A 26,456-nucleotide genomic window follows, 5' to 3' on the forward strand; every position below is an offset into this window, starting at 1 on the left:
CATAAACATCAATTATTTTTGGATTAACTAATTCCTTCTCTCCTCACATTTGATTTAGTACATTGTTCTGCACTGTCCAAGTGTGTCAGCATTTGAGAGCCATCCATTTACTCTCACAATGGTAAGTTCAATCCTTCCCGTTACACTTCTTAAAATCAGATTTTAAAGAAGTGCTTTTGCTTTTGAATTGTTAAAAATACACATTTTTCTGATCATCCAAACCAGATTTTGAGTGTCTTGCTAGTGAAAGCGTGACCGCATCTTGAAGGATATTCTAATTCAAATTAACCTTAAGCTGACATTTGTGACCAAAGTAGAAAATAGTGCTGCTGATTGGAAATATTTTCAGAGTATTTGACCTTAATTTAATGGCTCCCTTTCTTCCAAATGAATAGTATCAATGCAAGCCTTCCCTGAGTTGTGAACATAGATGGCTTAATACATTGCCTTTATTGATTCTGAAAGAGAGCCATTTATGGATGGCCATACATATAAACAAGTTCCCACAGGGCTAAATTCAAAACTCCACTGTACGTTCATTCATATAAATGACAGAATTGTTTTCTTCTCTCTAGATTTAATAATTGTACTTTCTTATCAGTCTTATGTGCCTTGGATGCCATTCATTACAATACTGGTTAGGTACGGTTACCATATCCAATGATTTTTGTGTGCTTTTGACGAATGGAAATAATCAACTTATGGTGCCTTTGAAAAAGAGACCTGTTTGCGAGAAAGAGCACAGTTGAATTTTGAAGATCCACTGAAGTTAATGTTTCATTAGTTCTGATTAAGCATCATTGATCGAGCATGTTCATCTTTCTTTGCTCTCCATAGATGCTGCCAAACTGGTTGAATATTTCCAGTATTTTCTACTTTTATTACAAATACCTGTCTAGTATAAGACACTTAGTAGTATTCTAGTCTGTGTGCCAGAAAGCTATATAGGTTTAAGTCCCACAACAGAAACTTGAGCATTAACTCCCATTCTGAAACTACAAATTAGTACCAAGAGTATATTGCAAATGTTGAATGAGGCAACTACCATCCCAGTTTATGTAAAAGCTACTGTTTTTAAAAAAGAGTAATTGTCAGTATTATGGTGCATAGTTTTCCCCACAATCAACACTGCAACCATGTAGATTATCTGGTCATGCCATTACTGTCTGTGGGTGCTTCCTTTTCTGAAATTGAACAAAATTTTCTACAGTAATATCTGCACTTCAGAATAATGCTTCGACAATGAAGAGCTCTAAGATGACCTGAGGCTTTAGAAACCAACATTGTCTTTTAAATATAGTATTGGAAAGCATTATTTCATGTCTTTGATCCAGGATATATTTTGTGACTGAACTTTTGAATACATATTTACAAACCTGTCAGAATGTGTGTAAGTCAGTCTCCTGCTTCAGGGATAATGTGACATTTATATTTGCAGAGAGTGCTAATGGTAGTTTTGTCAAATCATCAGGGAAATTTGGGTGTTATGTAAAAGCCTGTGTGTCATTTAAGTCTGAATTGTTTCATCCTTCTATTAAAAATAATTTCACAGTTTATCTGCATTATGGTTCTATTGAAAAATGCAAGCAAAGTCTGGGATCAAAAAATTGACAAAACACAGATAAATGTCTGTTTGCCCCAAACTAGTAAATTGTTCAAGCATGTAGTGATTTGAAACAAAATCAAGGATTTTTAAACCATTTGGAAACACTCATTTAGAAGTGAAAATAAGTGAATTATTAAGCTATATCCTATTTGTATCCCAGTGGAATGATATTTGTTGAATTATGAACATACAGTGTAGATGTGGCAATTCATATGTTCAATAGTTTGACTTTGCTGTTCTGTAAATTGTCATTTTTACCTTTAATATTGCAGCGAAATATTTACACAAACAAAATCTGGCTTTGTTTCAGTGGATGTGGTGACTCAATATAATTTTATTCATTACAAGCTGTATCTGTAATTTACAATGCATATCTAAATATAGGTTCTGACATTTTGAGCACAGTAACTTCTGGATTTTTATTTTTTTACTTTGGTCAAGAAGAACTGCAACTGACCAGTTATAGTTTTGAAATAAAATGGGCTGGAGAGAAATCTGTGACACAAAGTGTCATCCTATATTAATGTGCATGAGATATCATTTTGACAAAGTAAGATAATCATAGGTATGCATGTGCCCTCATTTTGTGTTGTTGTCTTCATTATGTACAATGTCATATGACATAGGTGATCATGTTTCATGACCAAATTTGTTCTTGGCAAATTTTTCTACAGAAATGGTTTACCATTGCTGCTTTCTGGGCAGTGTCTTTACAAGATTGGTGACACCAGCCATTATCAGTAATCAGAGATTGTCCAGCTGGAGTCAGTGGTCGCAAAACCAGGACTTGTGATAGGTAAACACGAGGAATTCTGCAGATGCTGGAAGTTCAAGCAACACACATCAAAGTTGCTGGTGAACGCAGCAGGCCAGGCAGCATCTCTAGGAAGAGGTACAGTCGACGTCTGGAGTCCAGACTCTGAGCAGTCCTGACGAAGGGTCTCGGCCCGAAACGTCGACTGTACCTCTTCCTAGAGATGCTGCCTGGCCTGCTGCGTTCACCAGCAACTTTGATGTGTGTTACTTGTGATAGGTACCAGCTGCTCATACAACTATCTACCACCTGCTCTCATGGCTTCACATGACCCTCATCAGGGGGCTAAGCAGGTGCTACATCTTGCCTAAGGGTGACCTGAATGCTCTTGGAGGGAGAAAGTGCCTTGTACCTCCTTTGGTGGAGACGTATCTCCACTCCGCCACCTATATTTTGCCCATATAGGTATCAAAAGTGTATTATTCAATACTACTGTATATTTAGTGGTAAATTCTAACCTAGTAAGCTTTCACAAGCTGAAGAACAGCAAATGAAAAAGAAATACTCAATGACTTGTGACCAAAGGCCAACATTTCCTACGGTTTCTTAATAAATTAGATTACAGATCTAGATATATGAATGAATTTGAGTGAGCTGACTTAAACATGGTATCTGTAATGCTGGACTAAGCTGGACCTAAGATGTTGCTGAAATTCTGGTATGTTCTACTTTTACTAACAGTTAACAGGGTTTGGAAGCTTCAAATGGGTGTTTACTCTTACAGCAAGCAATACCCTGATGTGCTGTATCGACACATATGATGATATCATTATAACCATTGGCTTCTTTAAACCATGAGCTCATTTCTGAGATGCTGTAACTTCCAAAGAGAACCAAGTACCTTTGAACTACTTCATCAGAGACCCATTGCTCCATCTTGTATTTGCTCATTGACCTGATTATAGGGGATTTCAGTTAAATAGACCATTGGTTCATCGGTACAGCCACTTACTTGGATCAACTCTTAAAGAACAGAAACTAATTGAGAAAATAGCTGGGGTTCCCTTCATTTACTTAGGACACTATGACACTTAATGGGGACAGGAGACTGTTGCTGAACAGTTTCTAATTAGCATCAGTCACATGTACTTGTTTGGCCATTAGACACTACACCGTGCTGAGAACAAACAGTTCTTAAATACCATCAGTTGCATATGTGTTCAAAAAGTGGGCTCGTGGCCAAGTGGTTAAGGCATTCGACTAGCGATCTGAAGGTTGTGAGTTCAAGCCCCAGCCGAGGCACCGTGTTGTGACCTTGAGCAAGGCACTTAATCACACAGTGCTCTGCGATGACACTGGTGCCAAGCTGTATCGGCCCTTGCCCTTCCCTTGGACAACATCGGTGTCATGGAGAGAGGAGACTTGCAGCATGGGCAACTGCTGGTCTTCCATACAACCTTGCCCAGGCCTGCGCCCTGGAAAGTGAAGACTTTCCAGGTGCAGATCCATGGTCTCGCAAGACTAACGGATGCCTTTATTCAAATAACAGTGATTTTTGTCACTGATAGCTGGCAAGAAATAAGCAGAAAGACAATTCAGAACTGTTTTCCATGCTTCAGTTTCAAACATTCAGGCTTGGAGATGCCAGAAACAACCAGGAGTGAAAGTAAAATGATTTCACTACTTCAGCAAGTTAGAAACTACAAGGAATTTGAAGCTATCAACAATCGTCTTGAATGTTACAATGAAAATGAAGATTTGAAGGATGCAACCTTGAATAGCATTGTATGAAGTTATTCCATTAACTGCACTAGGAGTCTACACTGATTTTGTTCATTTACAGTCAATTAAAAGAACACAACAACGTACACTGAATTAATTCCCCTGTTGATAATTATTAGGAGCTAACATACTGTATTAGTATTGATAGTGATATAATTTGTTTTTTTCATTTAAATACATAATTTGTTACTCAGTTAAATAGTACTTTTATACCTTTATAACTATTTCTATGAAACTTCAGCTAATTGGTTTTAATTGGGCCAAAATGTACTGGTCCCAGCTTATCCCAATGAACTGGACTCTACCTAAATTTTCTCATTCATTGATTTTTTTAAAAATTTCAGCAATAGACGTCATTCATGATAATATATATTATCATGACCCAACTCTGCTCCCCTCTATGTAATATTGGAAGGACCATAGACTGTTGTCCTTCCTCACAGAGCTTCAGCATTGGTTGCACTGAGTTTCAGTGCATCTCTCAGCATGTACTCCTGCAGTCTGGAGACTCTGCCGGTCTGTAGTATTCCTCTACAGACATGTTCCTGTGCTGGAAGACCAACAGGATTTGGGCAGACCACTGGGTATCTTTCGTTGAGTTGATGACCTTCCAGTGGTGCTTGATATCTGTCTTAGTGTATACCATAGATCAGAGAGTCCTCTGTAACTCATCTGCTGGGGATGAACTGGGACACAAATCATTGCATCCATTTCCACACCCTCTTAGCAAATCATCATTCTGCAAAGAAGTGGGTGACCTTTTCTTCCCCAATGCTGCCATCCCAAGGGCAGGGTACATTGGAGGCGATATGTTGTCTGAGGAAGAAAGCATTGACTGAGGGGGTACCTCTTACTAGCCAAGTGAGATCTTGGTGCATGTTGGTCAGATCTGGTCATGGGGTTTGAACCATTGCTTTCCACTTCATGTACTCTCCTTTACCTACTCTTCTAAGTTAGATTGTCCTTTGACTGCAGGCTATTATATTTTGAGAGGTACACTGGAACATCGGTGTCATGGAGAGGGTAGACTTGCAGCATGGGCAACTGCCGGTCTTCCATACAACCTTGCCCAGGCCTGCGCCCTGGAGAGTGAAGACTTTCCAGATGCAGATCCATGGTCTTGCAAGACCATGACCAGCATCGCCCCCTTTGAAATCTGAAATGCAACACTCATTGTGTCTAACAGCTTTGATGAAATTGTCTCTTATGCACAGGTGAACTTGTCTTTGTTTGCATAATCCCCAAACCCTTGAGAACTATAATACCTTGATATGCCTCTGAGCTCTATGATATAATCATTTTCTCAATTTCTCAGTTTTTGATTCGGAGTGTTGAATTTATAGTTCTCCATTTACTCAAGCAGATGTGGGTTAGAGCATTATTCAACTTCTGAACTGTTGTATCTCTACAAATGGGATATCCGTAGTTTTCATCAGATACAGTAAAATAGTGCTGTAATACACCTTGGAGTTAGTTTTGATAAATTATACTTTCTTTCACAGAGTGCAGCATTCAATACTCTTCATTGTTAGCATAGTCTTCCACAATAAGATTAGCAATGGCTTTGAAAAAAAATCTCCATTCTCTCTCTGTAGAATGTGAATGGTTCTGAAATCTTGTTCTACAATACTAGGCTATTGAAGAAACCTGTTTGTGCTTGACCTGCCATTTTCTTCCATTTCTGCCAACTGGTTTTGCAGTATCAAACCTCCTATGTGTTTGTGCTTCTACCACTTGTACCACTAAATTGCAGACACAAAGTTGCTTTAACTTTATTAGAAAACATCTGGTGTAGTTTGAAGAACAGCTGCTGCTTTGAAAGTGCTTTTTGTATTTATCCTTATCCTTAATCATCAGGCTGATAGATCACAAATGAAATGTATGTAAGTGAATCTGTAGTCAAGACGCTGAATCTTAAGAGTCCATTTTCAGTTATTTAAAAGTTTTTCTGTGCCATTTTGCAGAGTCCATGGGGTATGAAGATGGCTCCTAAAGACAAAACAATGTAATTTTTATAATTCTGATCACCAATCATAATGCATCCTAAGGCTGAACACTGTTGGAACACTGGCAAGTTCTATGTATCAGAGGCTTCAAGTATGAGTAACCTTATTAAGGAACTCCCCACATACACATGGCTAGCATTTTGTGTACTACTACATATTATTGTATTGATGAGATGTGTGTAGTTAATATAGTTTAGGTGTACTTCAGTATAGACTTTGCAATGGGAGATAAGTCAGAAGGTAAGATGACAAGAATGAAAAAGAATTTAGCAATTTGGATCTGAAGCTAGCTTGATGATAGGAGGCAGAGGGCAATGTTCCCTCTAAGATGTGCATGTGTAGAATTTAGACCACACACAGAAGGTTATCACCCTCTATCTCATTGGCATGTTGAGTATATTTCACAATTGTTCACAATCACATTTCTTTTTACGGTTTCTGATGTGGATGGTGTTGACGATGTGAAGTGGTTGAAACATGGAATTCATCACCTCAGAGAATCTCCTCACATTTAAAAGTAGTGTTTAAGAGGCACTTCTTTCAGGTGCTCACCTGCAAGTCAAGTTCTGGAAAATGGGTCAGCTTCTGTGCTGTATGACTAGGACTCTAAAATGTTAGGTGTCATCTTAAATAAAGAGTTCAGTGAACAAAGAGACTGAAAAATCAAATTAATTAATGGTTAGTTGCATTTGCAACTATATTTATGTAAATAGTTAGGCAATTACATAATTGAATATATAGTTGTGGATTTAAATTGAGAAAATGTCACATCATGTAATCATGCAATTGCAGAAAATGAAAGAACTTTGACTGAGTAGCAGAAAATGGAGAGTAGGTATTAAAGGATATTTCTCTGGTTGACAAAATAATGAGCAGTTGCCAGAGGGATCCGAGCTGTGGCTTCATCTGTGTATAATTTGTAAGAATATCTTGGATGAAGGCATTGAATGCGTGGTGGTTAAATCTGCTGATGGTACATTATAGAAGAGGAAGTTGTGAAGTGGATACAAAAGGAAATAGGTGTGTTAGCAGAGATCTCAGAAATAGAATATATGCAGTTATTAATCATCACAAAAAAATGAGGTCTAGGTGGATTTAGGTTTCCTCATGAATGGAGAAATGAGGCTTATACTTGTGGAGTTTGAAGAATTGAACATGAGGCTTTTAGTTGTTGGAGTTTGGAAGAACGATATGCAACACACTTGACCATTGCTACATTACCATCATGCCTACTGTTTCAGCTCTTGACCTCATTTCAGGAAATCTGATCATTTAGCTGTCCTCCTCCTAGCTGCGTAGAAATGGAGGCCAAAAAGTAAGGCACCAGTGTTAAGGACAACAAAGAGCTATTCACAGCTATTCTTGCAGATATAAAAGGGATAGGTTACACCTGAACCCAAGGGAGGCCATTCGCAAGGAGATGCTGATGATAGGGCAAAATTGCAGTCAACAGGATGACTTGCAATGTAAGAGAAAGGGTTGATGAATACAGGACTGAAGATGTTATATTTGAATGCATGCATTAAAAAACTAAGGTAGATGAATTTGTAGCAGAGTTACAGATTGGCAAGTATGATGAATCATGGCTGAAAGAAGATTATAGCTGGGAGCTTAATGTCCAAGGATACACATTATACTTAAGGCACAGACAGGGAAGCAGAGAGGGTGAAATGGATTTTTTTTTAGATTAGGAGAACACGCTGTCCTCTTTTATTGTCATTTAGAAATGCATACATACATTAAGAAATGATACGATGTTTCTCCGGAGTGATATCACAGAAAACAGGATAGACCAAAGACTGACACTGACAGAACCACATAATTATAACATATAGTTACAGCAGTGCAAAACAATACCATAATTTGATGAAGAACAGATCATAGGCACAGTAAAAAAAAAGTCTCAAAGTCCCAAGTCCCCGATAGCAGGTGGCAAAAGGGAGAAACTCCCTGCCATAAACCTCCAGGCACCGTCAACTTGCTGATACATTGAAAGCACCTGACCACAGCCGACACTGAGTCCATCCGTCCGAAAACTCCGAGCTTCCAACCAGCCTTCTGATACAGCCTCCCGAGCGCCATCCTCTGCCGAGCACCTTCGACCTCTCCCTGGCTGCTAATACAAGCAAAGCCGAGGATTTCGAGGCCTTCAGCTCCAGAGATTCTGGTTACCACACAGTAGCAGCGACAGCAAAGCGGGCATTTCAGAAATTTTCCAGATGTTCCTCCATGCTCTCACATCGACCTCCATCAAATCAGGATTGTGCACGGTCCCCTACTTGACAGATAACAGATATCATCACCGAAGTTGCCGCACGCGCTGTTGTTGTGCCGCCATCTTCTCCCCTCTCCCGGGAGGAATTTGTTGGTAAAAAATGAAATCAGATCATTAGAAAGAGCTGACATAGGATTGGAGAGTGCAGGATCATTCAGGATCGAGTTAAGAAACTGCAAGGGTAAAAAAGATTCAAATGGGAGTTAAATATAGACCCACAAACAGTAGTAAAGTGGTCTACACAGACTACAAAGGGAGATAGAAAATGCATGGGCAATGTTGCGATAGTCATGGGGTATTTCAATATACAGGGAGTTTTGGAAAATCAGGTTGGTGCTGGATCCCAAGAGGGAACTTGCAGAATGCGGACAAGATGGCTTTTTAGACGAGCTCCTGGTAGAGCCCAATAGGGAACAGATATTCTGGACTGGGTGCTGTGCAACAAACCAGAATTGATGAGAGCGCTTAAGGTAAAGGACACCTTAGGAGACAGTGATCATAATATGATAGAATTTACATGAGAACACATAGCCAACATATATGCCCTGTCTTTAGCATTTATTAGAGCAAAAATTAGTGGGAAGTTAAAGGATTCAAAAACTTTTAAAAACCAACAGAAGGCAACTAAAAAGTCACAAAGGAACAGATGGAATATGAACGTAAGCTAGCCAATAAAATTAGAGGATTCCAAAAGTTTTTTCAGATATAAGGTGTAAAAGGGAGGAGAGAGTAGATATCGGACCTCTGGAAAATGAAGCTGGAGAGGTAGTAATGGGGGACAAGGAAATGACAGATGAACTGAATAAGTAATTTTTCATCAGTTTTCACTGTGGAAGACACTAGCAGTATGCTGGTAGTTTGAGAGTATCAGGTGGCAGAAGTGAGTGAAGTTGCCACTACTAGGGAGAAGATGCTTGGGAAACTGAAAGTTTTGAAAGTAGATAAGTCACCTGGACCAGATGGTCTGCACCCCAGGGTTCTGAAAGAGATGGCTGAAGAGATTGTGGAGGCATTAGGAATGATCTTTCAAGAATCAGTAGATTCTTGAATGGCTCTGGAGGACTAGAAAATTGCAAATGTCACTCCACTCTTCAAGAAGGGAGAGTGGCAGAAGAAAGAAAATTATAGGCCACTTAGTCTGACCTCAGTGGTTGGGAAGATGTTGGAATCGATTGTTAAAGATGAAGTTCACTTGGAGTAGTGGTTTAGATGTAGTTTAGGTACTTGGAGGCTCATGTTAAAATAGGCTGTAGTCAGCATGGTTTCCTCAAGGGAAAATCTTGTCTGATAAATCTGTTGGAATTCTTTGAGGAAACAACAAGCAGGATAGACAAAGGAGAATTGGTGGATGCTTTATTTTTTTTTAAATTTTATGATATACAGCGCAGAATAGGCCCTTCTTGTCCTTCGAACCGCCCCGCCCAGCAACCTCCCGGTTTTATTTAATCCTAACCTAATCATGGAACAATTTACAATGACCAATTAACCTACCAACCAGTATGTCTTTGGACTATGGGAGGAAACCAGAGCACATGCAGTCAGATGGAGAACGTACAAACTCCTTACAGGCCGTGGCAGGAACTGAACCTGGATTGCTGGTACTGTAAAGTGTTGAGCTAACCTCTATGTTACTGTGCCATCCAATGCTCCCATATTATATACTTGGATTTTCAGAAGGTCTTTGACAAGATACTGTACCTGAGGCTGCTTAACAAGTTAAGAGCCCATGGTGTTACAGGAAAGATACCAGCATGGATAGAGCATTGGCTGAGTGGCAGGAAGCAAAGAGTGGGAATAAAGGGAGCCCTTTCTGACAGGCTGCCATTGCCTAGTATTGTTCCACATGGGTCTGTGTTGGGACTGCTTATTTTTCCATTATATGTCAGTGATTTGGATGAAGGAATTAAAGGCTTTGTGGCCAAGTTTGCAGACAATACGAAGATAGGTGGAAGGGCAGATAATGTTGAAGAAGCAGAGAGGCTACAGATGGACTTAAACTGATTATGAGAATGGGCAGAGAAATGGCTTAAGGAATTCAGTGCTGGGAAATGTATGGTGATGCACTTTGTTAGAAGAATTAAAAGCAGAAACTAGTTTCTAAATGGATTCCCTGAAGTTTCATTTGCAGGCTGAGTTAGTGGTGAGGAAGACAAATGTGATGTCAGCATTCATTTCGAGAAGACTAGAATATAAAAGCAAGGGTGTAATGTTAAGTCTTTATAAGGCACTGGTGATACCTGACTTGGAGTATTGTGAGCAGTTTTAGGCCCCTTATTTAAGAAAGGATGTGTTAACATTGGAGAGTATTCACAGAAATGATTCCAGGATTGAAAGGCTTATATGAGGAGCTTATATGATGGTTCTGGGCTTGAACTCAGAAGAATGAGAGGGGATCTCATTGAAACCTATTGAATGTTGAAAGGCCTTGACTGAGTAGATGTGGAAAGGATGTTTCCAGGGGTGTAGGAGTCTAACACCAGTGGACACAGCCCCAGAATAGAGGGAACATTTATTTAGAATGGAAATAAGAAGAAAATTCTTTAGCCAGAGTGGTGAATCTGTGGAAATCATGGTCACAGGTGGCTGTGGAGGCTGTTACTAGGTATATTTAAGGCAAAGTTTGATAGATTCTTGATCAGTCAAGGCATGAAGGGATATGGGGTGAAGGCAGGAGGTTGGTGCTGAGAGGGAAACATCTGCCATGATAAAATGGCAGAGTAGACTCAATGGGCCAAGTGGCCTAATTCTGCTCCTATATCTTAAGATTTTACAGTGTTATTTCAAGAAAAACCATATACATGAACAAAAACTTACAAACTATGTCCAAAAGAAGACAAATCATGCAAATAATGAAATAAAAATAAGTACAAACGTTTGTAAATAAATAATACTGAGAACATGAGTTTACAGTTCTTGAAAGTGAATCTATAAATAGGGGAATCCGTTCCACATAGAGGTAAGTGAAATTACCTACACTGGTTCATATGCCTGATGGTTGAAGGGTAATAGCTGTTCCTGAACCTGGTGGTGTGGGACCTAACGCTCTTGTATTTCCTACTCGATAGTAGAAGGAAGAAGGCAGCATGGCCTTGATGATAAAGGCCTTGCGGCAATACTCCTTGTAATTGTACTTAATGGTGGGGAGGGCTTTGCCTGTGATGAACTAGTCTGTATCTGCCACTTTTTGTAGGCTTTTCTATTTAGGGGAATTGGTATTTCCATACCAGGCTGTGAATCAGTTAGGATATTCTCCATTGTACATCTATAGAAATTAATGGACCAGACAGCGTCTATAGAGGAAAGTGGACAGTTGATGTTTCGGGTTGAGATCCTTCATCTGGACTGAAAGAAAGAGGAAAGGTAGCCAGCATAAAAAGGTGGGGGAAGGGGTCTAACAAAAGCTGGCTTTTACCCTTCGAAGAATATGTTGGCCTGGGAACGTGTTTTTCCTTTGAATGCTTCCCACTGTGTAGATGAGTTTTCTACAAGTCAGTGGTCACAATCTACAATTACAAGGTCTTTTCATATATTAAAAAAATTGCCCCTTCCCCAGTTTAAAACTTTTATTACTCACCCATCCCTATCATTTTCCATAAGGACTTTAAAATAGGCACCATCTCCAAAAAGGCCCTCCAGTGACACTCCATCTTGTCTACCTACATTCTCTGAAATAAGGGCCAATAATGCTCTTTTCTTTTTTCTTTGTACTTATTGCATCAAAAAGCTCTCCTGGAGACACCTCAAAATGTCAATCCATCTGAGCCTTTAATACTGAGAAAACTTAGGAAGTTGAAATCGCTCAACATAACAACCCTATTTTTATTGCACCTCTCTGAAATCTGCTGATATACATGTTCCCCTATCTCCTGTTTATTATTTGGAGGTCTGTAGTGCACACACACACATTGATAACACTATTTCCAATCTCCCTGTAGCCTCATTTGGGGAGCCTCTTAAGATATTCTCCCTCAGTACTGGAGTAATACAACCTTTGACTAGCAGAGCAGTACCTCTCCCCTTTTCCTCCTTCCCCTGTCTTGCCTGAAATTTCTATGCCCTGGGGTAGGCCTGTCCAACTGTCAACTAGATCTCATTGACGACAACACTATTGTAAACCCCTGTATTAATTAAAGCCTCAGTTCACCTGTTTCACTAGGTATACTGGTTGCATTAAAATAGAATTCAAATCCCCTTGATGTTTACTAAATTGCTATTGGATTTGTTATTTGTCCTCTGTGATTGTACCTCTCAATCTGAGAAACTACTCAGAGAGCCCTTACCTTTTCATGTTTAAACCATCCCCTTCAGCTCCAGCTAATTTCCCAGAAATAAATGTTAGCCCCGCACATCCCGACCCACCTATAAAGTTCGCAGTTCCCCAGAAATGTTTCCAAAAATCCAGGAACAGAAAGCGCAGTCTCCTTCAACAGCCTCACATTTATCCAACTTATCCATATCTATAGTCATTATGTCAAGGATGAACTTAAAGCTAAATTGCATTTTGGCTGTACACTAAAGAAACTTAATATATCCCAGACACACAGTTCTTTGTTGCTGCCTGCAACTTTGCATAGGGAAGCTGATAAATTCACTACTATAGGTTAATACCCCTTATCTGAAATTCCAAAATCTGAGATCTGAATATTTTTGAGTGCTGACATGACATCACAAATGGAAAATTCTACAAGACACTGGGAAGGTTCCCTGCGCACCACACACAGTTCTCAGAAGTGACTTCACATATGTAATGAAGTTAATAAAAAATGGAAAAAAATGCTGCAGAAAGCACAAAATAAAGATCTTGAACATATATTGAAGGAGTGGATTCATCAGCATCAGTGTGAACATATGCTGCTTAACGGCATGTTTGATACAAGCAAAGATCTATCACGACAAACTATAAATTGAAGGTAATTGCGAATGTTCAGTAGGCTGGTTGCAGAAATTTAAGAAAAAGCATAGTGTTAAATTTTTAAAGCGTTTGCTGATCAGGAAAATCTAACACCGGAACAAGTCTATGATGCTGACTGTTTTTATAGCTTACATACCCATGAATTTTTAAAGCACTGCTGATGAAAATCTAATACCAGAATAAGTGAATAATGCTGATTATTTGTATACTTTACATAAAACCTAGCTGCAACACAAGCCCAAAGCATGATCGATCCACCCCCGTGCTTAACAGTTGGCGAGGTGTTCTTTTCATGAAATTCTGCATCCTTTTTTCTCCAAACATACCTTTGCTCATTGCAGCCAAGAAGTTCTGTTTTAACTTCATCAGTCCACAGGACTGGTTTCCAAAATGCATCAGGCTTGTTTAGATGTTCCTTTGCAAACCTCTGACACTGAATTTTGCGGTGAGGATGCGGGAAAGGTTTTCTTCTGATGACTCTTCCACTAAGGTCATATTTGTGCAGGTGTCACTACACAGTAGAACAGTGCACCACCCCTCCAGAGTCTGCTAAATCTTCCTGAAGGTCTTTTGCAGTCGAACAGGGGTTTTGATTTGCCTTTCTATCAATCCTATGAGCAGCTCTCTCGGAAAATTTTCTTGGCCCTCCAGACCTCAACTTGACCTCCACCGTTCCTGTTAATTGCCATTTCTTAATTAAATTACAAACTGAGGAAACAGCTACCTGAAAACGCTTTACTATCATCTTATAGCCTTCTCCTGCTTTGTGAACATCATTTATTTAAATTTTCAGAGTGCTAGGCAGCTGATTAGAGGAGCCCATGGCTGCTGATTGTTGGGACAAGGTTTGGGGAGTCAGGGTATTTATAAAGCTTTGAAATTTGCATCACCTGGCCTTTCCTAACGATAATTGTGAATAAGCCATAGCCCTAACAAGCTAATTAAGGTCTGAGACCTTGGTAAAAGTTATTTGAGAGCTCAAATCTCTTGGGGTGCCCAAACTTTTGCATGGTGCTCCTTTCCTTTTTTTCACTCTAAGATTGTACAAAACAAAAATAATACACTAATCTTGCTGAAAATGTTGAAAAGAATGTTTCATCTTTAACTTTATGACTTTTGGAGATCAGTTCATCTTCTACTCACTTAACTATTCACCGTAACAGAAATTTTGACCAGGGGTGCCCAAACTTGTGCATGCCACTGTACCTGTATATTCAGAGTCTGAAATAATGGCACTTCCAAGCTATCTTATATATTCCAAAATCCAAAACACTGCTGGCCCCATGTGTTTTGGATAAGGGTACTCAACCTGTATTAGAAAATTAGATTTATACTGTGAATAAATCTGGGAGTGAAGAGTACGTTTGTGTGCAAAATTTTAGTTATCTTCAGAGCTAGCCTAGTCCCAACATATTGATGTAGTTATAAAGAAGGTAAGACAGTGGCTATACTCTATTAAGAGTTTGAATAGATTTGGGATGTCAACAAATACACTCAAAAACTTCTATAGTTGTACCATGGAAAGCATTCTGACAGGCTGCATCACTGTCTGGTGTGGAGGGGCTACTGCACAGGACTGAAAGAAGCTGCAGAAGGTTGTAAATCTAGTCAGCTCCATCTAGGGCACTAGCCTACAAAGTACTCAGGACATCTTCAGGGAGCCGTGTCTCAGAAAGGCAGCGTCCATTATTAAGGACATCCAGCACCCAGGGCATGCCCTTTTCTCACTGTTACCATTAGGTAGGAGGTACAGAAGCCTGAAAGCACACACTCAGCGATTCAGGAACAGCTTCTTCCCCTCTGCCATCTGATTCCTAAATGGACATTGAAGCTTTGGACACTATCTCACTTTTTTAAAAAATATACAGTATTTCTGTTTTTGCACATTTTAAAAAATCTATTTAATATACATAATTGATTTACTTGTTTAATATTATGTTTTATTTTATTTATTATTATTATTATTTTTCTCTCATCTAGATTATGTATTGCATTGAACTACTGCTGCTAAGTTAACAAGTTTCACGTCACGTGCCAGAGTTAATAAACCTGTTTCTGCGCTACCAAGAGAAGATGTTACATTTCTAGTTGCAAGAGTGCAAAATACTTCTAATGTGGCCATTTCTATGAATGTTATTCTTCACTAAGTCTTTGTCACAGCTGTTACAGAGATTTATGTGGAAAATTAAGTACTTCCAGGATTGTTCAATTTCAAATAACCAACATCTCCAGCATTTTCAAGTTTTAGATATTCAACATTCAATCCACATTCCTCTAGTGAATTTTTCTCACCATTCTTTAGCTATTCATTCTTTCCTGCTATCTACTTATCACAGACATTTTTTTTCTTCTCACTTCCGCTCTATCTTTGCCTTTCTCGGCATCTTAAAACTTTTTCATCTCTAGCTTTTCTAAATTTTAATGCAGGATCATTGATTGGAAATATTTCTTTCATTTCTTTCCTCAAGAATGTTGCGTGGTTTGCAACATTGGCACTTACTGTTTATTGTATATTTTACATATCTAGAATCTATAGCATCTAACATTTTTCTTGCAAAGGTCTTTACCTTGACAAGAAAAGGCATCTGAAAGATATCTCCCCCACTGATCAGAAAGAAATCTCTCCCACTGATCAGGTATCTTGATTACTTACTTTTGTGGGCTTGAAATGAATGGGTGGAAGGGAGAATGAGTTACAAACGTTTTGATGTGCAGTCTTACCATAATTTGTGAGAATACAATTTTTTAATAGACAATAGCACAATCTCAAAGCGATGAGAACCATATGTAAATCTTGCAACACACACAAAATGCTGGAGAAACTCATAAGGGGGTTTCAGTTAATATTCATGTCAGTTTATTTTTATATAAAAAAAAGACCAAGCTTTTCCTGGTCTCTGCAATAGTTTGCTTACCAGCCTCTTGGGAGGTTGATTCACTATGAAAAATGGGATGTAATGGACTTCTGCCAGGCAAGATTGTTTCCCATTCAAGAGAACTTTCCCACAACTTGTTATTACATCTTGTCATCCTTTGATATTTTCTGGTTATGTGAATTGGGTTTTGTGTGGTCCTAATGGGCATTCAAGGAAATGTAGTCACTCTAGAGCAGGTTTACTCCCTGAATAGCACATTTACTGCAGGTATGTCTATTTTTCTTGTTTAAGTTAAAGTAAATTAGTCGAAATGTATAGTGTTCTGTTCACTTTAGTCATCTCAGGAAGTTATTTATTAGCTATTCCTTGTAATAAAAAATCTTTTATATTTATGATGAAGAATGAATTAACTTTAGAGGGATATTAGATAATCATTTTAAACTATCTTAAAGCATCTTGAAAAAAAATTTGGAGAGAAAAGAGATTGTAGACATTGGAAACTGGAACAACAAACAAGTTGCTGGAGGAACTCAAGTGGTTCATGCATCATGAATGGAACAAAATGGTCAATCAGTATTTGAGGTTAGACCCTTTTATCCAAGTACCTCCAGCAACTTGTTTGTTGCTTTATCCTTAAGCAAGAAGCTTTTATATGGAACTATTTACTTCTAAGTACTTTAACCATTATGAGAACAAAAGAAAATGAACCTTTTGCTGGCTCTAGCACTTAGGATAAATTGCAATTTATTTCCTAGTCTGGGGAACTGTTAGGTTCAATATTGTGATACTTCTGGGTAATAAATCATTTGAGTTATTTGTCGAGTGGTCAGATCAAATTACAACAACAAACCCAAGCTGTGAGATGACATTAGCAGAAAAGAATTGGTATCTTCAGCATGGTGTTTCAATGAGCAACATATCCAAGGAAACACACAGTTTCAGATTTCCTCAGTATGCAGCCCCCTTGGGAATCGCTAGTCTTTGTCGCAGAATGTTTCTTCCTGTGAATTAATTTTTTAAATGTTTGCAGATGGTTTTAGCAGTTCAGTTTATTACAACATACTGTGAAACTCACATTTTCAGTGTTGATATTATTGCAGCCTTTTTCATACAATACAACCAATGGGAATATAACTGTTGCTAGATTCATTAACTAGGAATAAAGGGATAAAATTTGTATCCAATCTTAGTTTACCAACTATTTCAAGTCAATTTCCAAGAGGTTACCTCTTTCAATTCCAATGTAATTTCTGATTTCTCAAGTAAATCATATAAATGAACCTGAAGACGTGTTTGCAGTGATCTTTAAATTTCGCAAGGGACTCCTTTCCTTTTAGTAAAATGAGCTTGGCCTGAGTTATGCTGACTGATAGCTGGCCGTTCCCTTTTGAACTGCCAGCTATTTACTAGTAAGAAGCTTCTGTGCACCCACTTTCAAACGCAGAGGACTAATATTTGCAGAAGTTCTGAGGCTTTGTGGATGGATTAACTATTAGACTACTAACAGTAATGCCCTAGTATACTGAAGGGATGGGTAAAAGAACAATTGCATTTGTTTGAAAGGTGGGAGGGGTAATGTGGGGGTGGTTGGGGTGTGGGAGGTGTACTTTTTCTATATTGTTACTACAAAATTGATCTGTTTATAGTTTGATGTTTAAAAAAAATATATTGAAATGCTTCAATAGACTTCAATGTTTTTGCCAATAGATATTTAACAATTCTAAATCTGCTTTTACAGCTGTCAAAGGTTGTCAGAGCAGTCAAAGTCCAAGTGCCTGAATGCTGCCCACCCTTTGGAGTCTATTCTGTCTGGCAGATGTTTGGTGTGAGATGGAGATAGTGTGTATTAGTTAACCTGAAAAGGACATAAATTCTGTTTTGCTTATCACATAAAGTACATAATACAGGTGTCCCCCGCTTTTCGAACGTTCGCTTTACAAAACCTCACTGTGACAAAAGACCTACATTAGTTACCTGTTTTCGCCAACAGAAGGTGTTTTCACTGTTACGAGGAAAACCAGCGCGCGAAAAAAAGCAGCGCACACCCCGAGCAGCCGCTCTCCCCCGGATTCGGAAGATGAGTTCTAAGGTATCAGAAAAGCCTGAAAGAGCTCGTAAGGGTGTTACACTTAGCGTAAAACTAGACATGATTAAGCGTTTCAATCGTGGTGAACGAAGAAAGGACAAAGTGAGTTTGGCTTGTGGAAGTTGAAGAAGATGATGTTGAAGAGGTTTTGGCATCCCATGACCAAGAATTGATAGATGAAGAGCTGATGCAATTGGAAGAGGAAAGGATAACAATCGAAACCGAATGCAGTAGCGAAGTTGTCCAGGAACTGAACGTGAAGCAACTGTGTGAGATTTTCGCTGCAATGATAAAGTACGACTTTAATTTTGAAAGGGTAAGTCGGTTTAGGGCATACTTGCAGGATGGTTTGAGTCCTTACAAAGAACTGTATGACCTAAAAATGCACAAGGCAAATCAGTCAAGCAAGCCTTCCACATCAGCCGCAGCAGATGACGAACCTCGACCTTTGACATCGAGGCAGGCAGACTTAGAAGAAGATGACCTGCCTGCCCTGATGGACGATGAGATGACATCCCAGTGTCCCACCACCCCAACCCCCAGGCCCCGGACAGATACCGATTCACGGAGAATGCAGCGGTAGCCGGAAGGCACCCAGCACATCTTTAAGAAAAAAGCCGAAACAAACAAGTTAATTAATTAGGTGCCGCCCGGCACGTAAATGTCGGCCCAGATCAGAGGCGATTGCCGATTGCGTGGCCTCTGATCTAGGCTGACATTTATGTGCCGGGCGGCACTTAATTAATTAGCTTGTTTCAGCTTTTTTCATAAAGATATGCTGGGTGCGTCCCGGCTGCTGCTGGACCCCTGCATTCTCCGTGGATCGGTATCGGTTCACTGCCTGGAGGGTGGGGGCCACTGCACCACCCCAACCTCCGGTGCCTCAGCCTAACACCATCATCAGTGTGCTCGTCAAGCTGTCTTCCCGATTCCGGTAAGTGAAACTACACTGTACATACATTATTTCTATTTTATATCGGCTGTATATTTTTACGTGTTATTTGGTATGATTTGGCAGCTTCATAGCTTAAAGGTTACTGGAGAGCACTTGTGCCGTATTTCTGCCGAGAGCGCTTGCGTGAGATTTTTGCCGAGAGCAGTGCAGCAATGATTGTGGAGAAGTATTTCTACTTTATATAGTCTGTGTATTTATCATATCCATTCCTGCTTTTACTATATGTTACTGTTATTTTAGGTTTTATGTGTTATTTGGCATGATTTGGTAGGTTATTTTTGGGTCTGCGAACGCTCACAAAATTTTCCCATATAAATAAATGTAATTGCTTCTTCGCTTTACGACATTTCGGCTTACGAACTGTTTCATAGGAACGCTCTACCTTCAGATGGCAGGGGAAACCTGTATGTATAATGTGAGAGGCTGGCAGAAATTATGGTTGTGGTGGAAAAGAAATATTGTAGCTACTGATTTTTTTTTTTTGCAACAGTACCTGAAAGGACTATAAGAAACAAAATTGGCATTGTTCAGAAAGTTAGAGTTAGAGCAAAACTGCAAAGGTACAGTTCTTTCAGCCCAAAGAGTCTGTGCACAAAGCCATACTGACACAAAGCCTCCTAATTAAGCTCTCTCTATCCAGATGCTGGTAGATCCTGTCCTTCAGAATTCCCTCCAGTAACTTCTGCATATGTGATGTCAGACTGAGACTAACCTGAGGTTCATTTGAACCAGAAAGAGGTCAATATCCTTGCAGGGAAATTTACTAGTGTTACATGGGAGCGTTTAAAGTAGATTGGCAGTGGTTGAGACTCTTGTTTTTGTCATCCTTGAACAATATCAGACACCTTTCAGTCACTGGGAACGTTACCAGGCTTATGGTGGATGAAGCAAATACTGTATCTCCACATGGGCTTCCACAGTTTCTCCTCTACCATTCCACAATGTCTAAGGATGCACTTGATGAGACCCTGGATATTCACCTACCTTTCTGCACTGCAGGGATGCAGATACCTGATATGAGTATAATCTGAAACATTGCCACTTGTTTGCCTTATTTCTTCAGCGACCATGATATTCTCATCAGTAAACAATGAAGTGAAATATTTTTTAACAATCTCATCCACCTTTGTGCGGCCTGAGACATAGATGGCCAGGTTAATTTCTAAGGGGACTTACTCTCTCCCTAGCCACCATTGAACTTGTAAACTAGCTATCAAACCTTTAGGGATTTTCCTTAACCTTACCAGCCAGAGCCATCTCATGCCCTCTCTTTGCCCTCCTGATTCCTTTCGTGAAAATATTCTTAGTTTTCTTTTATATAGTCATTTATCCCAGACTTCCTAATCCCAAATGTATCTATCCTGGAATATTGAGCTGCTGGTCCTGGCATTTTTCTGTCATGGTACCAAAATGCCAGTCTTCAGAACCAATCCATGTTATTGAGTTCACCCCTCTTACCTGTTGAAGCTTGTCCATTGAAGTAAATGCAGTTTAACTAGGTGGTACTTCATTGCCTTTACTAGCCTGATCACTAAACCTGATCTCTTTGGCTACTGCTTTATCTCGTGACTTGCTCTTGCTCAGAGACCCAGCCACTGCTAATCTAGTTTAAACCCTCCCATGTAACACCAGTAAATTTCCCAGCAAGGATATTGACCTCTTTCTGGTTCAAATGGAACCCACAGGCTGCAGGTATCCCAGAAGAGATATCAATGGCAGAAAACTTTTCTTTAGAGCAAAGGGGGATGAGGGGTAACTTTATACAGGGAAACATGATGATAAGAGGTATAGATAGATTGGGCAGCCACTCTTTTTTTCCCAGAGCAGCAATGGCTAATACTTGAGGGCATAAGTTTAAGCTGATTGGAGGAAAATATAAGGGGGGGAGGAGTCAGAGGTAGGAGTTTCAACAGGGAGTGATAAGTTCATGAAACATGCTTCCAGGGATAGTCGTGGTGGCTGATGCTTAAGAGACATTTTGAGTCAGCACATGGATGAAAGTAAAATGGAAGACTATGTGGGAAGGTAGGGTTCAATTGATCTTGGAGTAGTTTAAAAGATCAGCACAACATCATGAGCCAAAAGGTTTGTACTGTGCTGTACTGTTCCGTGTTTTCAGTTCTAACCTTTTTTTTGTGATTAATTGTTACCAGCTGAACTAGACACTGATTTATGGCACATATATGGGAAAGGTAAAAAACAATGAGACAGTCATAGTTATTCACATAGCAGATCCTTAGTGTAAATGATCTGTTTCATCTGTAGGTTATTAAAGAAAACCATTGGGAAAAATAGGGAGCATTTCTTCACCCTTCTGGCTTGTGCTTAGTAGATAGTGGAGAAACTTTGAAGTGTCATACAGTACTATGCAAAAGTCTGAGGCACATGAAAAAAATTCTGTAAAGTGAAGATATTTTAAAGAATAAATAGAAAAAATTGCTATAAAGATCGGTAAACAGTAGGAACCTAAATCAAATCAATATATTTGGTGTGACCACCCTTTGCCTTTGAAACTGCATCAGTTCTCTTAGGTGGAGTGTTGTGAAGTTATATAAGAAGGTCAGCTGGTAGGTTGTTCTAAACATATTGGAGAACTTACCACAGTTCTTCTGCGAACTTTGGCTCTCTCACTTGCTTCTGTCCCTCTGTGTAATCCTAAACAGCCTTGATGATGTTGAGATCAGGGCTCTGTGGAGACCATACCATCTGAAACCTTATAAAAAAATTTAGGGCACCTAAGACTTTTGCACAGTACTGTAGATGACACACTCACTTCAGGATGTACATCCTTTGACCCGCACTTGTAGTCATAGTATTTATGTACCTGGCTGAGCAGAATTTCTGCTCAGTAATGACTCCCAGGATGTTAATGGTGAGGAAATTGTTAATGGAAATGCCATTGATGGTCAAGAGAAAGTGGTAAGAATGTTGTTGTCACTGTTCAGCCAATACCTTGCTACATGCAGACACTTGCAGGGAAGTTGCAATTCAATTGAACCAATTGAATCAGTGAACATCCCCAATTCTGGCCGTACAACAGAAGGAAAATTATTGATAAGCAATTGTGGATGGTAGTTTTAAGGACACTGTGCTGAGGAATTATTGCAGTGATGTCTTGTGGCTAGGAAGATTGACCACTAATAACTACAAACATGTTGCTTTATGCGATATATCAGTTTAAAAAATGATAATGATCATAGTACATGCACACTTTAACTGGATAGGTGCAGTTCCTGTGGATATTTCAATAGGTTTCAATAGGTACATTAAGTGTCAGAAAAATGTATACAATATACATCCTGAAATTCTTTTTCTTTGCAAACATCTATGAAAACAGAGTTCCGCAAAGAATGAATAACAGTTAAATGTTAGAATTCCAAAGCCCCCCAACTCACCCCTCCTATGCACAAGCAGCAGCAAAGCAATGACCCCCCCATCCTCCATCAACATAAAAGCATCAGCCCCCCCCCAATCGAGCACTCAAGTGTACAGCAAAGCATCAATAAAGACACAGACTTGCAGTACCCCAAGGACTACTCATTCACCCAGCAATTCAACATACCACAGGGTCTCTCTCTCCCTAATAAGGGAAAAAGAGGTGTCGAGAGGGGAGACAACAAAAACAACTCACTGATTTATGGTGTTAAAAGTCTGTTGTGTCGCCTTTTCCGAGCTCTGTGCCCAAAGAACTTTAGTCTCTGGGCACACAGCCAGCAGCCAGCTCGTTGCTTTTGATCTTCCGTGTACTCCCATGATACATCAGGCAGCGGTGGCACCAACCTCAAATCCACCTGCCTCCAGAGCCATGAAGGTGCGCTAGTCTTCCAGGCTGCGTCCTTGGCATATCGAAAAGCAGCCGGCCGTGAAGCCCTGAGAGCTGGTACCATTCCCGCAAAGAACTGAAGTCCAGGTCAGGGTCTTCAAAAGAACCTTGAAAAGGGGAAAAAAGGGATGTTAAAGATAGAAATAGAGCTGTTTCCGAAGATGCAAGCAAAAGAGTCGCTGTTAGCTGCCATCATCTTAAGCTCCACCCTCCATGCTCAAATGATGATTTCAAAGTGGAGAATGATCTTTGCTTTATGTGATCTTCCAGAGATGTGTGTGGTGAACGATGGAACAGTGACAATGCTGCTGATTTTGCTGAACTCTTGGAAGGATGGAGTCAGGCATGTGTGCATAGTTTTGTAATAATCCAGAAAACATAGTTCAAACTGTGAAAGGTGGATTGCATGTGGTTGACACAGGATATGAAGCTGAAACAAAAGTTCCATGATTCTTGTTTCACTACTGCAATGCACTACCTGCAATAAGAGGACAGATGTTTGCTAGATTCTGATGGGTAAAGTGTTAAACAACATTCACACTATCACTGGCTGTTGCAAGCAGGAAAAGCAGAAGGTACAATGTGATATCAGATATTGTGGTCACAATTTTGATTTAAATGAGCTTGTGATAAAACCATTTTTTTGTTTGTTTCCTTCTTTGAAACAGGGTTTTACATAACTCAAGATGATGCCATTCCATGAAGTTACAGTACCCTCAGTGGAGGAAATCTTCGGATGGAATGAAATTGTTATTTGGGGATAGTTATTTTACAGTTTTATTGCTAGTATTGCATTTTGACTGTATGTTCTCTTTGCATTATTTCATGTACACTTCTATCCCAACTCAAAGGAAACAGATATGATAACCAAGGGACTACTCAGGACATGTGGGAACTTTAGCCATTATTCTCTTAATTATCAGCCTCCTATAGATTTGGAGGTTTCTAATAACGAAATGTGCTTTTATTAACTGTTGAATTGTGATGGCTGAAAATCAAATTGGATATGTGAGCAATGACAAATGCTAATGTACATTTATTGGAGAATCATTTGCCAAGGTTTAGCCACAACATGTGTTTTCCTTTTGTAGCCAATGCTGGGTTCCCCTTTCATACTTTCTCACTTCCTTTCCTGAAGTTGGAAGTTGCTGATTACCCTGTGGATATATTCATGTGTTTTAATTTTGATGTAAGGAAGAAAGCTGATATCGGGAATATTTGACCTTTCCTTGAGCTGCCGTCCACATATATTGTTTTGTGACTGAGTGTGGAGCCGGTGGAGGATTTCTTCAAAGATCTGTTGAGCAGCAATTGGAGAAATCTTGCAAACATCTGAAATTTCCCAATGATAGTTTTTCCAAATTAATTCAGTGTTTATCTTGTATAGTGAAATAATACAGAATGTGTTACAACATTGAGCTATGATTTATTTCCTAGAGCCCTGCAGAAAACAGAAGAACATTTGGCATTCACCTCCGTGTTCTTGGAGATTGGACAAGTAAGTCCAAAATTTACAATTAAATTCACTAATTTTAATGTTTACTTAGTCTTATCACTAGCCAAACTACACAACTTTGATTCATTCCTTCCTTTTTTCCTGGAATTCTCGGCAGTAAAATTAATGCTAAATCATTTCCGTTTCTCTTAAGAGAAAGTTGGAGTGAATAAACTTGGAGAATTTCAGGTTAAAGACAGAATGCTGCAATGTGCCCAGTAAGAAGATGAAGTGTTGTTCCTCAAACTTGTGTTGGAGTTAGTTGCACCATCATATCTAGCCGTTACGTAGTCTGAGTTAAAATAACTCTATTTCTTTTTGATTGTATTAAAACTGGCCCTTTCTGTAATCATTCACTTATGATCTTTGGTTTAGTGCTTTTTCCATTAATATAATCTGGCCTGCTGGGCTAGACAAAAGATAATACTCTGTTAATTAATTAGGTCTCACCCAATCAGAAATGCACTTCTTTTCTTATCACCCCCTCTCCCACTTCTCTCTTGCTGAAAATTAAATTGCTTCCACTCGTTCCCAGTTCTGATGAATATTCTTGGACTAGAGAGGCTATTGGGATTTCTTTCCATAGATGTTGCCTGCCTTGCTGAGTGCTTTAATTTCAGATTTCCAACATCAGTGTTATCTTGACTTTCATTTACTGTGGACAGAAGATATCAAATAACTAATTTTCCAAAAGTATCTGTTAATAGATGAGCAATTGTATGTTGACTATATTTTGTCAGCTGAACATCGTGGGCATGCTTTTGTTGGTGCCAGAATGTATTACGACAATTGCAGGCGGCCCCAGCACATCCTGATTGTTAATGCAAACAATGCATTTCACTGTATATTTTAATGTACACATGATTAATAAGCAAATCTAATCTAGTAGTTTCTTAAAGTAAAAAAATTTAATTTGCAAAAGGCAAGATGAAATGGGCGCTAAGCAGTGGGCTGCATGGATTGTTTATATGCTTAATTCTACATCATTTCATTCAAAATTTAAGGTATGTAAAAAGTAAGTTCCTGCAGTTAAATATTTTTCAATAGTTTCAATAATATATTCCTGTGTGATTGAAGCTTTTGACACTTGAAATTACCCACTTGAATAATTATTGCTATGCAGTTTACCCGGTCCCCATACATTCCAACTGTGATGGATTCCGGATGATTCGGACACATTGGGACAAGTACATTTTGGTCCAATTAAGAGGCTGTCCCAATTAGTTGAAGTTTCATGGAAATAGTAAAAAAAAAAGCTATAAAAAAGGCAAACTACCATTCAAGTGAGTAACAAATTATGTATTTAAAGGAAATCTAGAACAAATTACAACACTACAAATATTGCTACAATACTTTAAACTCGGTATTAGTTCCAAATAATTATCACCAGAAGAATCTATCCAATGTACACTGCTGCATTCTTTTGACTGGCTATAAATGAACAAAATCAGTGCAGACCAGACTTCTAGTGCTGATAATGGGCTGCCTTCATTTAATGCTTTCTATGATTGCATCCTCTAAATCTTCATTTGTATTGTAACATTCAAGATGATTGTCAAACCTTCAAATTCATCATAATTTCTAACTTGTTGAAGTAGTGCAATCATTTTATTTTTACTCCAGTGTGTTTCTGGCATTTCAAAGCCTGAATGCTTGAAACCACAGTGAGCAAAACAGTTCAGGAATTGTCTTACTGCTTATTTCTCACCAACAATCAGTGACAAAAATCATTGCATTTTGAACACAAGTACACACATATGGCACTATTTTAAAAGCTGTTTGCTCGAAGCACGGTGTAGTGTCTAATGGCCACAGAAGTGCATGTGACTGACACCAGTTGGAAACTCTCCTGACCCAAGTAAGCAGCATAGTTTTCCAAACAAACA

General features: G+C 39.1%; 1 protein-coding gene across 3 annotated transcripts in view; it reads left to right on the top strand.

Moving 5' to 3' along the window:
- LOC134349003 (NADPH oxidase 4) overlaps nt 1-26,456 on the top strand; it is a 149,394-nt gene that overhangs the window by 74,200 nt on the left and 48,738 nt on the right. For all 3 annotated transcript variants that reach the window (XM_063052837.1, XM_063052838.1, XM_063052839.1), the window contains 2 exons: nt 59-121; nt 24,513-24,573. In XM_063052837.1, coding sequence (XP_062908907.1) covers nt 59-121; nt 24,513-24,573 — 124 coding nt within the window. The remainder of the gene's footprint in view (nt 1-58; nt 122-24,512; nt 24,574-26,456) is intronic.

The sequence above is a fragment of the Mobula hypostoma genome, chromosome 7, assembly GCF_963921235.1.
Source record: "Mobula hypostoma chromosome 7, sMobHyp1.1, whole genome shotgun sequence".
Classification (NCBI taxonomy): Eukaryota; Metazoa; Chordata; class Chondrichthyes; order Myliobatiformes; family Myliobatidae; genus Mobula; species Mobula hypostoma.